Raw genomic sequence first — 11,740 nt, forward strand, 5'->3', positions numbered from 1 at the left:
ATACCTCAATAAGTAAATGGATAAACAAATTGTGGTACATCCATATGATGAAATATTATTCAGCAATTAAAAGAAATTAGCTTTCAAGCCATGAAAAGACATGAAGACTTAACTACTTATTGCTAAGTGAAAGAAGCCAATCTGAATGTATGATTCCAACTGGATGACATTCTGGGAAAGGTAAAACTATGGAAATTATAAATAGATCAGTAGTTGCCAGGGTTTAGGATTAAGGAGAGATGACTAGATAGAGGGCAGAGGGATTTTTAGGGCAGTAAAACAATTTTGTATAATGATGTAATAGTGAATACATATCATTAGACCTATGTCAAAACCCACATAATGTATAACACAAAGAGTGAACCCTACTGAAAATTACACACTTAAGAATAATATGACAACATGGAAGCTATAAAGCATGTAAGGAAGAAATAAAGAACATCCTAGGAACAAATAAAAATGAATACACAAAAACCCAAAATCTATGTGGCACAGAGAAATCAATCCTGAGAGGGAAGTTCATAGCATTACACGCCTACCTCAAAAGCAAGAAAATCGTTTAATAAGCCATCTAACCCTACAACTTAAAGAATTAGAAAGAGAACAATAAGAAAAGTCCAGAGTAAGTAGAAGGAAGGAAATAATAATGATCGGAGTTGAAATAAATGACATAGAGACTTAAAAAATAATACATAAGCTCAATAAAACCTCCAAGACCTGGCTCTTTGAAAAATAGACAAGATTGATGAACCTCTAGACAGACTTATCAACAAAAAAGAGAGAGTACCCAAATAAACAAAATCAGAAATGTGAAGTCTGAATTATTTTTATTTATTTAAATTTTTTTTTTTTTTTTTTTAGAGCAAAAGTCTATGATTTTTAATTAAAACTAAAAAACTGTCAGGGACAGGAATGACAGAGGACCTGTCCTAAATTTTGACTTCAGGTTAAAGACATTAATACATTATTAAAATGTTTTTTGAGTGTTTTTCCCGAAGGCAGTGGTTGCAAACTCATTAGTCAAGAGCGTGGCAAACCACGGCGGGGAGCCACATGTGGGACCCAGGTGGATGGGATCCTGGGGTGGGGATCATTGTTGACACAGTTGTCAGAATTCAAATGGGGTCTGTGGATTGAACCTTAATACTATTTGAATGGAGATCTCCTCAGGTGGTTGGATGGAGAATTGTTATGTAGGAGTATCTGCTTTTGAGAAATACTCAGGGGAATATCTGGCCATCCTGTCATGTGTAGAGCATGCTCGCAAACAGCTCAGAAAAAGACTGGGGAAATGGGCATATATGAGCGTAAATGCACACACACACCGTCTAACCTTGCTATTTTCGACTCCACCTTTGTGCACCTGCCTACTTGCTAAGATATATAACTCAAGAATCAAGGCTTGCAGTGCTTCCTCAACCATTGGGCCATGACCAGGGTGCAGAAACCCTGCAGACAGACCCATAGGCACTGTCCCAGCTGAGGACCAACAGGTGCCACTGTTTTCTTGTTTCCCCTCCAGTATGTGAACTGGGGTCTGTTTTGCAATGGGTCCCCTTTGAGGCTTTGGCATTTCTGTGCTTCCTGTGAAGTCTGGCTGTGGGACGGCCACGCTGGCGCTCCAGTGGATGCCAGTTCCCTGAGCCCAAGAAGACTGCAGTAAAATACGGAGAAAAGGTCGTGTGGTAAGCAAGTTCAGGCTGCCCTGTTTCAACCTTATGGAATCAACAGTACCCATCACATCCGGTGTCCTTTCCATAGAAACACAGAGAGCACTGCCCCGAGCATGCACAGTGCCGGCTCACGGGGCCCACAGACCACAGCGATGGCCACTTGAGGGTGACATCGTGAAGTCGTGACGCTGAGATGACACCGGGGGTGAGTCCGACTGCCAACGCCACGTCCTGGCCACATCCTGGCCCACGCCCCACGGTGAAGCCTGCAATTGGCACCGACAGGCAGCTCAAGGAACTGACATACCCATGTTGATACTGCCACAGTTTCTCTATGCATGTTTAAACCATCCACGTTCTTCTGGAAAGAAGGGATTTTTATCCCACTCTGACAGCCATGCTCTCCCCACCCCCAACCCCATCCCAACCCCAGCAGCACCCAGGACCTGGGGCCTTCCTGGCACCCCAGCCTCGCTGACCCCAAGGGCCACCGCCCTAACAGCTCCATATCTCTGCGGCCCTCCACGCAGCCCACCAGTGCCATCCAGCGCAGTCCGTCCATCTGCACGGCCCCCCAAGGCCACCCGGCCACAAGCACTTGGGCCGCTCCTGCCCGGACTCCACTTTCCCATGCCTGGTGGTGGACTCAGTGCATCGGCGCAGAGCTGCGTCTCGGTGACTGCACTTCCAGAAGCTGCCCTTTCTTTGTCTTTAAAAGACTACACCATACACACCTGGTCCCCAGTGCTGCTCAAGCCTGGGTGAGCAGCTGCCAATGGTTTACAGGCCGGCAGCGCCCCCAGTCGTGGTGGGGATCCCCTCTGGGGCGTTGGGCCAGCCTGGGCTAGAGGCCACCGGTGGTTTGAAGGTCAGCTATGCCCCCTATCCAAGAGGGGTCCCCTCATGGTGATCAGTTGTCCGTCTGGTCATGACAACCCTAGGCTATTATTAGTATAGATAGTACTGGATAGAAGTCCTAGCCATAGCAATCAGACAAGAAAAAAAAACATAAAAGGCATCCAAATTTTAAAGGAGGAAGTAAAACTGTCATTATTTGCAGATGACATGATATTGTGCATAGAAAACTGCTGGGGCTGACTGATAGACCAGACCATGAGTGACTGCCAGAGGAATGAATATTTTGGCATATGTTTCTGTGAAAGAGAGAGCAAAGGGACTAAGTGGCTAAAGGAATCTGAGAGCCCCATTTGCCTGTCTTCTTAGGCTTTTATTTTAGCAATAGTACCGGTAAGAACTAAAATTAACTATTAGCTACTATTAGCAGGATCAGTATCCTTGAGAAAGCACATGCATTTGTAGTGTCTTTTAAATAAGGATGTTTAAAGAATAAACATAAAGATTCCAGCAAAACATTCAGAGGCTCAGACTTGTTTGAAAAAGTCAAGGCAGGGTCTACTGCCTTTGGCAAGGTCCCCCTAGAGGCCTCCGATATTTTGGAGAATTTTCCTTACAGATTTTCTAACTAAGTCTCATGCTTCCCCACAGAAAACCCTAAAGACTTTGCAAAAAAAAAAAAAAAAAAAACTATTATATTTAATAAATGAATTCAGCAAGGTATCAAGATACAAAATTAATGCCCGGAAATCAATGTGTTTTTTTTATATACCAATAAAGAACTCTCAGAAAAAGAAACCAAAAAAAGAACAACCCCATTTATAATCCCATTGCAATAAAAAAAACAAAAAAAACTTAAAGGTATTTAGGAATAAATTAAACAAAGGAGGTAAAAGACCTTTTTATTCAGAAAACTAGAGGACACTGAAAAAAAGAGATAGAGGTCGATATAAACAAGTGAAAGAATATACCGTGTTCATGGACTGGTAGAATCAACATCATTAAAATGTCAATACTACCCAAAGCAATATATAGATTCAATGCAATCCACACTCAAAGCATATTTCACGGATCTAGAGCAAACACTACAAAAATGTCTATAGATCCAAAAAAGACCCAAATAGCCACAGAAACCTTGAGAAAGAACAAAGTTGGAGGAATCACAAAACCAGATATCAAGTTATACTACAAAGCCACGGTAATCAAAACAGCCTGGTACAGACACAAGAACAGACATATAGACCAATGGAACAGAAGAGAAAACCCAGAAATCTACCCAAGCCATTATGCTCAATTAAATTTGACAAAGAAGGCAAGGGCTACAATGGAGTCAAGACAGTGTCTTCAATAAATGATGTTGGGAAAACTGGACTCCAAAAAATGAAACTAGATCACCAACTAACATCATACATAATAATAAATTCAAAATGGATAAAAGACTTAAATGAAAGTCGAGAAACCATAAAAATCTTAGAAGAAGCCATAGGCAGCAAAATCTCACACATGTCTTGTAGCAATATGTTTACAGATACATCTCCTAGGGCAAAGGAAACTAAGGAGAAAATAAACAAATGGGGCTACATCAAAATTAAAAGCTTCTGCATAGCAAAAGAAACCATCAACAAAATGAAAAGAGTCCCCAGTACATGGGAGAACTTATTTGCCAATGATACATCTGATAAGAGGTTACTATCTAAAATTTATAGGGAACTCCTACAACTTAACAAAAGGAAGACAAATAATGCAATTTAAAAATGGACAGTTCTTCAAAGTGGACATACATAAGGCTAAGAGACATATGGAAAAATGCTCAAAATCACTAATCATCCATGAGATGCAAATTATAACAACAGAGAAACCAAGATGGCAACATAGGTAAACACCTGAACTTGCTGCCTCGCACAACCACTTCAAAACTACAACTAAAAGACTAAACAGGTATACAGAACTACGGGAAGGCTGGCTGAGTGGAAATTCTACAACTAGAAGGAAAGAGAAAAGCACACTGAGGAGCAGAGGTACAGAAGTGAAGTACAGAGGTACGAAAGCACGCGGAAAGGGCTGGCAACTGAGTACGCTGTTGTCTTTCTCAATCGGGAAGGAGACACTAACTCCTGACCGCTCTGAACTCCAATTCCAGGTGGGACTCTGGGGATCCAGACTCATACAGGAGAGAAACTGGACTGTCTGTCATCAGGCAGAACTCGAGGGCGGCTTTCTCACAGAGGGTATATTTTCTTCTGTTTTCAACCCCAGGAATCAAATAATACAATAAAGAATAAAATGAGTGCAGAGGGCTCAGCATTGTATTTCCAGGGCCTTTGGTCCCACACAAATCGCAGAGCTCAGTTATCCTGAGATGAAAGAGAAACGTGAAAGGTTTCCCAGCTCAGTCACAGAGACATCACATACTAAGGACAGGACATTAACCTAGGGGTGGAAAGGACACAAAAGAAATAGAAGATGGAGCCATTTCCGTTCAGATTCAAAACAAGTTGACGAGGCAGAAGAAACACTGGGCGCCATGGAAGAATAGGATGAAATGGCTGGTAGGGAGTGTCACAGACCTCGCAGGGACAGCACCTGGGGCTCCGGACGTGACAGGAGGAGGGAGGGGGCTGGGTGAGAGGAAGTGCATGGAAAGGCCTGGGAGTAGGATCAAGAGGGTGATATGCAGAAGGTGGGCCCCACAGGGTGATGACAGGGGGCTAGCCTGCGGAGGTGGCCAAGTGCCCCACCTCTGCTGAAGGGTGCATGCGTCTGTCCTGGGAGCTGCGGCTGATGGAGAGGGAGGCTATGGCTCTATGTGGATGAGTTGCCAATGAGAGCCTCCCTGCAGCCACAGTGCTCAGTGTTCTCAACACGGCGGGAGCACAGGATCATGTACACAATGTCACTGAATGAAAGCATCCTATTCCCAACTTATTCAAAGACTTCTATTTCTGGTATCTATATTCCCAATGTGTCCACAAGTACATTTGGAAAAAGAAAAAAGATTTCTACGTGATATGACTGCATCTTTAGAAAACCCAAGTGATCACAAGCAGAGCACTTTTAACACCTAATGAGCCAAATACACTGATGAACAAAAATAGACCCAGAGACACAGACTCATGAACATACCGTGGAACCTCAGAGGGAAGGCAGGGGAGGGTGAGTGGGTGGGAAGAGATCAATCAATGGCCTTGTGTACATATATGCATCACCGCTGGACACAGACAATGGGGTAGTGAGGGCCTGGGCGGGGGGGAGGGGTAGTAGGCTGGAAAAGGTTAATGGAGGAAAAGGGGACCTATGTAAACCTTTCAACAATAAAGATTTACTAAAAAGAGTAAAAAGTAAAAGAAAAGAAAGAAAAAGAAAAGACAAAGAAAAGCCAAGAATAACTGCCCTGGCCGGGTGGCTCCATTGAGTGGAGCTTTGTCCTGTACATTGAAAGGTTGTGGGTTTGAACCCGGGTCGGGGTGTGCAGGAGGTCACTGAGCAAGTGGTGCCTGGAGGAGGAAGGCTCCTCAGACCTAAACACAGTCCAGGCCTTGCCCATGATCCGAGGACCGTCCTTTGCTGAGTGAGACCGGACCTCCCAACTTCCTGTCTAATCCCTGGTCTTTAAATCATAGAGCCACTTTCCCATGTTTCCCAGAATTCACTGCTCAGTAACCAGCTATACCGATAAAAGGATAATATGCTAATTAGACCGGACGACCCTCCAGGCAAAGCCATGGTGGCAGGGCTGAGGCAGAGGTGGTTAGGGGGATCAGGTCGGCAGGGGAGAGTGATTAGGGGAGACCAGGCAGACAGGTAGAGTGAGTAGGGGTGACCAGGCAGGCAGGTAGAGTGGTTAGGGGTGATCAGGCAGGCTGGCAGGTGAGCAGTTAGAAACCAGCAGTCCTAGATTGGGAGAGGAATGTCGGACTGCTGGTTTAGGCCTGATCCCTGAGGGGTCCCAGATTGGAAAGGGTGCAGGCCATGCTGAGGGACTCCCCCACCCCCTCATGCAAATTTCATGCACTGGGCCTCTAGTTGATTAGTAATGTTTGATAGATCCCAAATATAATCAAGAGATATATTCTCAAAAAAAAAAAAGGTGCTAACACATTATGCCCCTTTAACAAACAAAAAAACAAATATATAAATATATGTAATATCTATTATTATTTTTTTATTTTTAAGACACTTGCTTTAGTGAGGGAGGACAAGTGGAAGGACAAATTGGAGGAAAATAAGAAGATAAAGTAGCAGCTCAGAGTGAAAAAAATGCTAAATAAACATTTATTGAATATTTAAACATGAATGAACAAGCCTGTTTTCACCATCATTTCTCATCTTTCTCCACTTTAATTTACTAGCATCACATCTATCTTATGGCTTTTTGTTGGTTCTTGAGGGACAAAAGGCAGAGTTTGGGAACCCTCCAAATATCTAAGGCAGTGTTTCCCAACCTTCTCTCATGATGAGAATCACCTGGTGGAGTTGTTAAAACAGATTCCTGAATCCCAACTAAGAAGTGCTAAACTAGAATTTTTGAGAACATATAGGTAAAATTGCATACCTAACTTAGTGCTCTGTATATAACATCTGTCTTAGAGCACTAGTTAAGTATACAATTTTACCTATATGTTCTCAAAAATTCTAGTTTAGCACTTCTTAGTTGGGATTCAGGAATCTGTGTTTTAACAACTCCACCAGGTGATTCTCATCATGAGAGAAGGTTGGGAAACACTGATCTAAGGGATATATAATGGCCAATCAAGCAATTTTGATTAGTAAACAGAGGAAACAGAGAATGACTTTAAATAATAAAAAGATATGAAATCAAGGATAACACTGTTTAGCTAAAAGTAAAATAAAATCCTACTTTTGCTACAATAAGGTCTATTATGAGTAGTGCCATCATTTTAGATGTCAAATTTTTATGTGTACCAACCAAATAACCAGCACGAGTCTGTAGAATGTCTACACTATAAAATATTGAAATTGATATTTTATGTATATAAAGTAACTAGTCAAATGAGTAAGTATAGCTTCATAAATATATTTTGTAGGTATATTTAGGCAAATTACTGTAATGAAGAAGTAAAAATTATAATTCATTTATCCCATAACATAAACTGATATTTTTAAAGTGCTTAAAGAGAAGTAAATCACCCTGACTGGTTTGGCTCAGTGGATAGAACGTTGGCCTGCGGACTGAAGGGTCTCAGATTCCATTCTGATCAAGGGCATGTATCTTGGTTGCGGTACATCCCCAGTAGGAGATGTGCAGGAGGCGGTTGATTGATGTTTCTCTCTCATCGATGTTTCTAACTCTCTATCCCTCTCCCTTCTTCTCTGTAAAAAAATCAAAAATATATATATTTTTAAAAGAGTTAAATCATTTCCTCTCTTTTAAAAAAAATGTCAACTTTCCTATAAAGGTGTACAAATACTATATTCTTAGCAAGTCCCTTTTCCATAGCTAGTAGAAAGATGTTTAGCTCAGTCCCTACCTAAATGATCACAAATTGTGAAATAATATGAGATACAACAAATGTGATAGTCATGTTTATATGCCATTACAGAGCCCAAGGATTCTGATGTTTGCTTACCTCTGACTTGAAAATATCTCACATGCTTTGCCACGGCCTCTGTGACACTCTCATCAGGGCAGACCTTTACTCCATTAGGAAACAGAGTGGATCGCCTTCTTCTTAGCAACCAGTGCCTCTCAGCTTCTCCGTGGTCCCGAGGCCCTTTGTTTCCACTGGACAGGGGAGAGTCTGCGGGTTCTGATTCAGCCGGGAGAAAAGAAATTGCACTCGTGGGTTCTTGGGTTTCTTCTAAAGATAAGTTGGTTTGTGCTACAGAGTGAAGCATAAACAAGGCTTCTGATGATAAATGAAGATACAGTACGAAAGGTAACAAAGAAAAACTGAAAGGTACCAAAAAAAACCTGACATTTGTGCCACATTAGGATTTTTCAAATCAATTTCAGATGATAGACATGTGTGCCTAAGGAGGAAAGGAGTATTCAATCTTCTCTCCATTTAACTCCTACTCCTTCGTTTCAAGATTGTTAGTTTTTGAAGTCAAGTATACATCCAATTTCAATACAAGAATTAAAAGGAAGTAAGGTTTGAACCAGGAAATACTAACGAAGAGGAAAACCAAAATTATTGGAGAGCTTTTATAATAGTTTAAATGAATCAATATCAAAGATTAATAGAGTAGTATTTGATTCAATTTTTTATAGCAGTCACATCAAATATTATTTTTAGAGAGAATACATTACAGATAAGAAAAAAAATAAAAATGTCGATTTTAAAGTACCTGTAAAAGATGAAAGGTTTTCTTCTATCAGGACAAATATCAAAATACCCAAAGAAATCTTCCCCGAATGAGGAAACATAATCATTTGGCCAAAACCAAAGAGATGAGGAGAGGCCAAAATTCTTAACTGAGCACCAAAGCCTTGAAGCTTCCAATAAAAAATTGTTACAGGAAAGATCTAACATACAAAAAAATTATGTTTGAGAATTGGCAAACATCCCAAAACCATTAGAAATGAGCGTAAATAAAAACGGTATCCTTTCAAAGCACCCCTCACTCTTCTCTCTTCAGCATGCTATGGAAGCAGGAGAGATAAGCTAATTAGAACAGATGGGGAGAGACAATTTCTTCATTCTAATCTAGCCTCTAAGCTCTTTACTAACACTCTCCCTGCCTTTAATAAGCAGTTTGTTTAAAAATAATGTTTCATTTTTTTTTCACTTTTACAATTTTTATGTCTATTAGTCGAATCTTATCAATTCAAATGTTCTCTGGGTTCTTCTAGAACCAACAATTTATAAGCATAAAATGTCCAAATTGACTATACCTGCCTATTTCATAAGTATAGATCTATACCCAAAATTAGTTTTCTTAGAGCTGTTTCTCTTTGTAACAAATCTACTGTACTGTCCTTAAATTTCCTTCGTTGATAAAAAATTTGAAGATCTTTCACTATAATCACTTACTCTGTCTTCTTCCTTATCTAGAAAAATGGGATAGTAATAGTAAAGCTACTACTATGATAGAACTATTGTGAAGATTTAATTAGGTAATATACAGAAAATGCTTAGAATAGTACTTGGTCGTTCCACACACACAATATAAGTGATAGCTATGTGATAACTTTATTGCTTACTTTGGTAAAGCCTAGGGTGTTATCCCTCATTCCAGAGGACCAGACAAAATTATTTGTATTAGGACAGTTGTTTTTTGTTTGTTTTTTTGTTTTTTATCAAATAAACCTAGTAGAAAACAATTTCATTATAATCCTTGTGGAAGCTAAAATTTACTATCAAATAGCATTGAATTTATCTTATGTCATATACCTCAGGAGTTCTCTTTAAAAAAAAAAAAATTTTTTTTCTAACAATCTAAAGCACATTTTCTCTGAAGAATCCTAAACTAATTGTGTTAAATCATCCTTTGTTTTATGCTTTAGGAAAATCTCAAGTGTATTTTTTAATAGATCATACAAACCACATTTTCAGCCTTTATTTAAGCTCACAAATCTCAATGACCATTAAATAAATACATGTGCATAGAAGCATTTGCAATATATTGATAAGAATTTTATTTGCCAAACTATTGCTAAATAGGAAGAAAAAGCTGAAAATTTTACTAGTAAGTGAAATTAGAAAGTTCAAAGAAAAGTTTCATGTTGATAATTCAGATCAAGGACAGCCATGCCAAAAGCTCATTGAAGAACTTTAAGGTAACAAAAGGCATGAATGAGTGTGTGTGTGTGTGTGTGTGTGTGTGTGTGTGTGTGTGTGTATGGGGGGTGTGGTGGAAGGGGTAGGGATGGCGTGGGGGAGGGGTAATGACAGGTTATGAAAAAAAATTTTAATATTGTAATAAAAAACAAAAATGAAAAAGCTACTTCAAAATTTTTGATGGCCTACTCCAAGCCAGGAGATCTGAGATTCACAGTATTCTGGAAACATTTCTGTACTTTAGAATGAGAAAAACCCTGAGCAACCCTGAGTTCAAATCCTGTTTTTACCACTTAATATTGGATTTTGATGAACCTAAACTCCTTGAACTGATTTACTCACTAAAGAAATTAGGTATGATAATCTCTTATCTATATTACAGGGTTGCTGGGGAAAATAGAAAATATGCAAATTCTTTGTAAATTAATATATACTATTTATCTTTCATTACAAGAGTTCTTAAAGTTTTAAGAGGTTTCAAACTTTGGAATTCTATTTTGTTTAAACTGAAGAATGGAATAAATTTTCCCAAATTTAAATTATATTACAAGTATTTACTTAAAAACTTTAACAATGGTTATTCTATAAAGAATAGTTTGTAAGATCTCAGAAATCTGTGCTTAAAAAAAAATAGTATAAAAACTTCAGCTGGCTTCATTTGCTTCTAAATACATTTACCATTTTATTAATTCATTTTAACTTCACATTTAGTGTACTTTTTAACTGCAGCGTTCTTAGAATAATTGCATCTATAACTCAAGGCAGAACGTGATGACTAATGTAAGGTTGTGCCGTGTGTTATAAAGGTCTTAATTTTTTATGCTCTACTGAGTTATTTTATTTCTTCTCTTGAACAAATCTGGCTAAAGCAGTAAGACACTTATGACATTACTATGAGATATATTAACTTTAGAAAAAGACTTGGAGTTTTGGGACTTCATGAAGTTTATATTGATTTAGGTAAAAACAATGGAGTACTTGGAAGCAGAGTAATTTTTTTTTTTTTTTTAGATTAGTATACTGTATTTCATCTCATCAGATTTTAAAAGGTTCTTTAAGAATCATTAAAAAAGATTAATTCCAACTGGGAAGCTAAAGGGAGTTTATCAGAGAAGATAACATGTCAGCCAGGCCTTGAATGGCCTGGTGCAGTGGCATTGCAGTGGGCAGAAGTGGAGAGGGTTAGTGGGCGGAGATGGGAGTTAGGAAAAAAACCTGGGCATGATCAGTAAGGTAGAAAAATACGCAATCTGTACAGAAAATAGGAAGATATTTGCTAAAGCAGGAACAGGAGCCTCGGGAAAATAGGCTGGAAATGAAGGAGATTGATTATGAAATACCTTGAAAGTCTAACCAAGAATTTTGTGGGCGTTTTTTTTCTATAGATGAAAAGATTATCTACTTTTAATTACTCAGAAAAAAATATTCCTTGAGTTTTCACTGAGAATATTTTTAGGAAATATTTCAAAA

The 11,740-nt window shown here is 39.1% G+C and overlaps 1 protein-coding gene across 1 annotated transcript in view; it reads right to left on the reverse strand.

The window, feature by feature from the left end:
* The window catches only part of IMPG2 (interphotoreceptor matrix proteoglycan 2), a gene marked incomplete at its 5' end in the record, with an annotated part of 60,117 nt that extends 58,379 nt beyond the window's left edge, over positions 1 to 1,738 (reverse strand). The window contains one exon of the mRNA XM_084870601.1: positions 1,372 to 1,738. Within this exon, the coding sequence (XP_084726727.1) occupies positions 1,372 to 1,738 (367 nt within the window). The remainder of the gene's footprint in view (positions 1 to 1,371) is intronic.
* Positions 1,739 to 11,740: the final 10,002 nt, after the last annotated feature.

This window comes from Pipistrellus hanaki (assembly GCF_964339955.1).
Source record: "Pipistrellus hanaki genome assembly, chromosome: 2".
Lineage (NCBI taxonomy): Eukaryota > Metazoa > Chordata > Mammalia > Chiroptera > Vespertilionidae > Pipistrellus > Pipistrellus hanaki.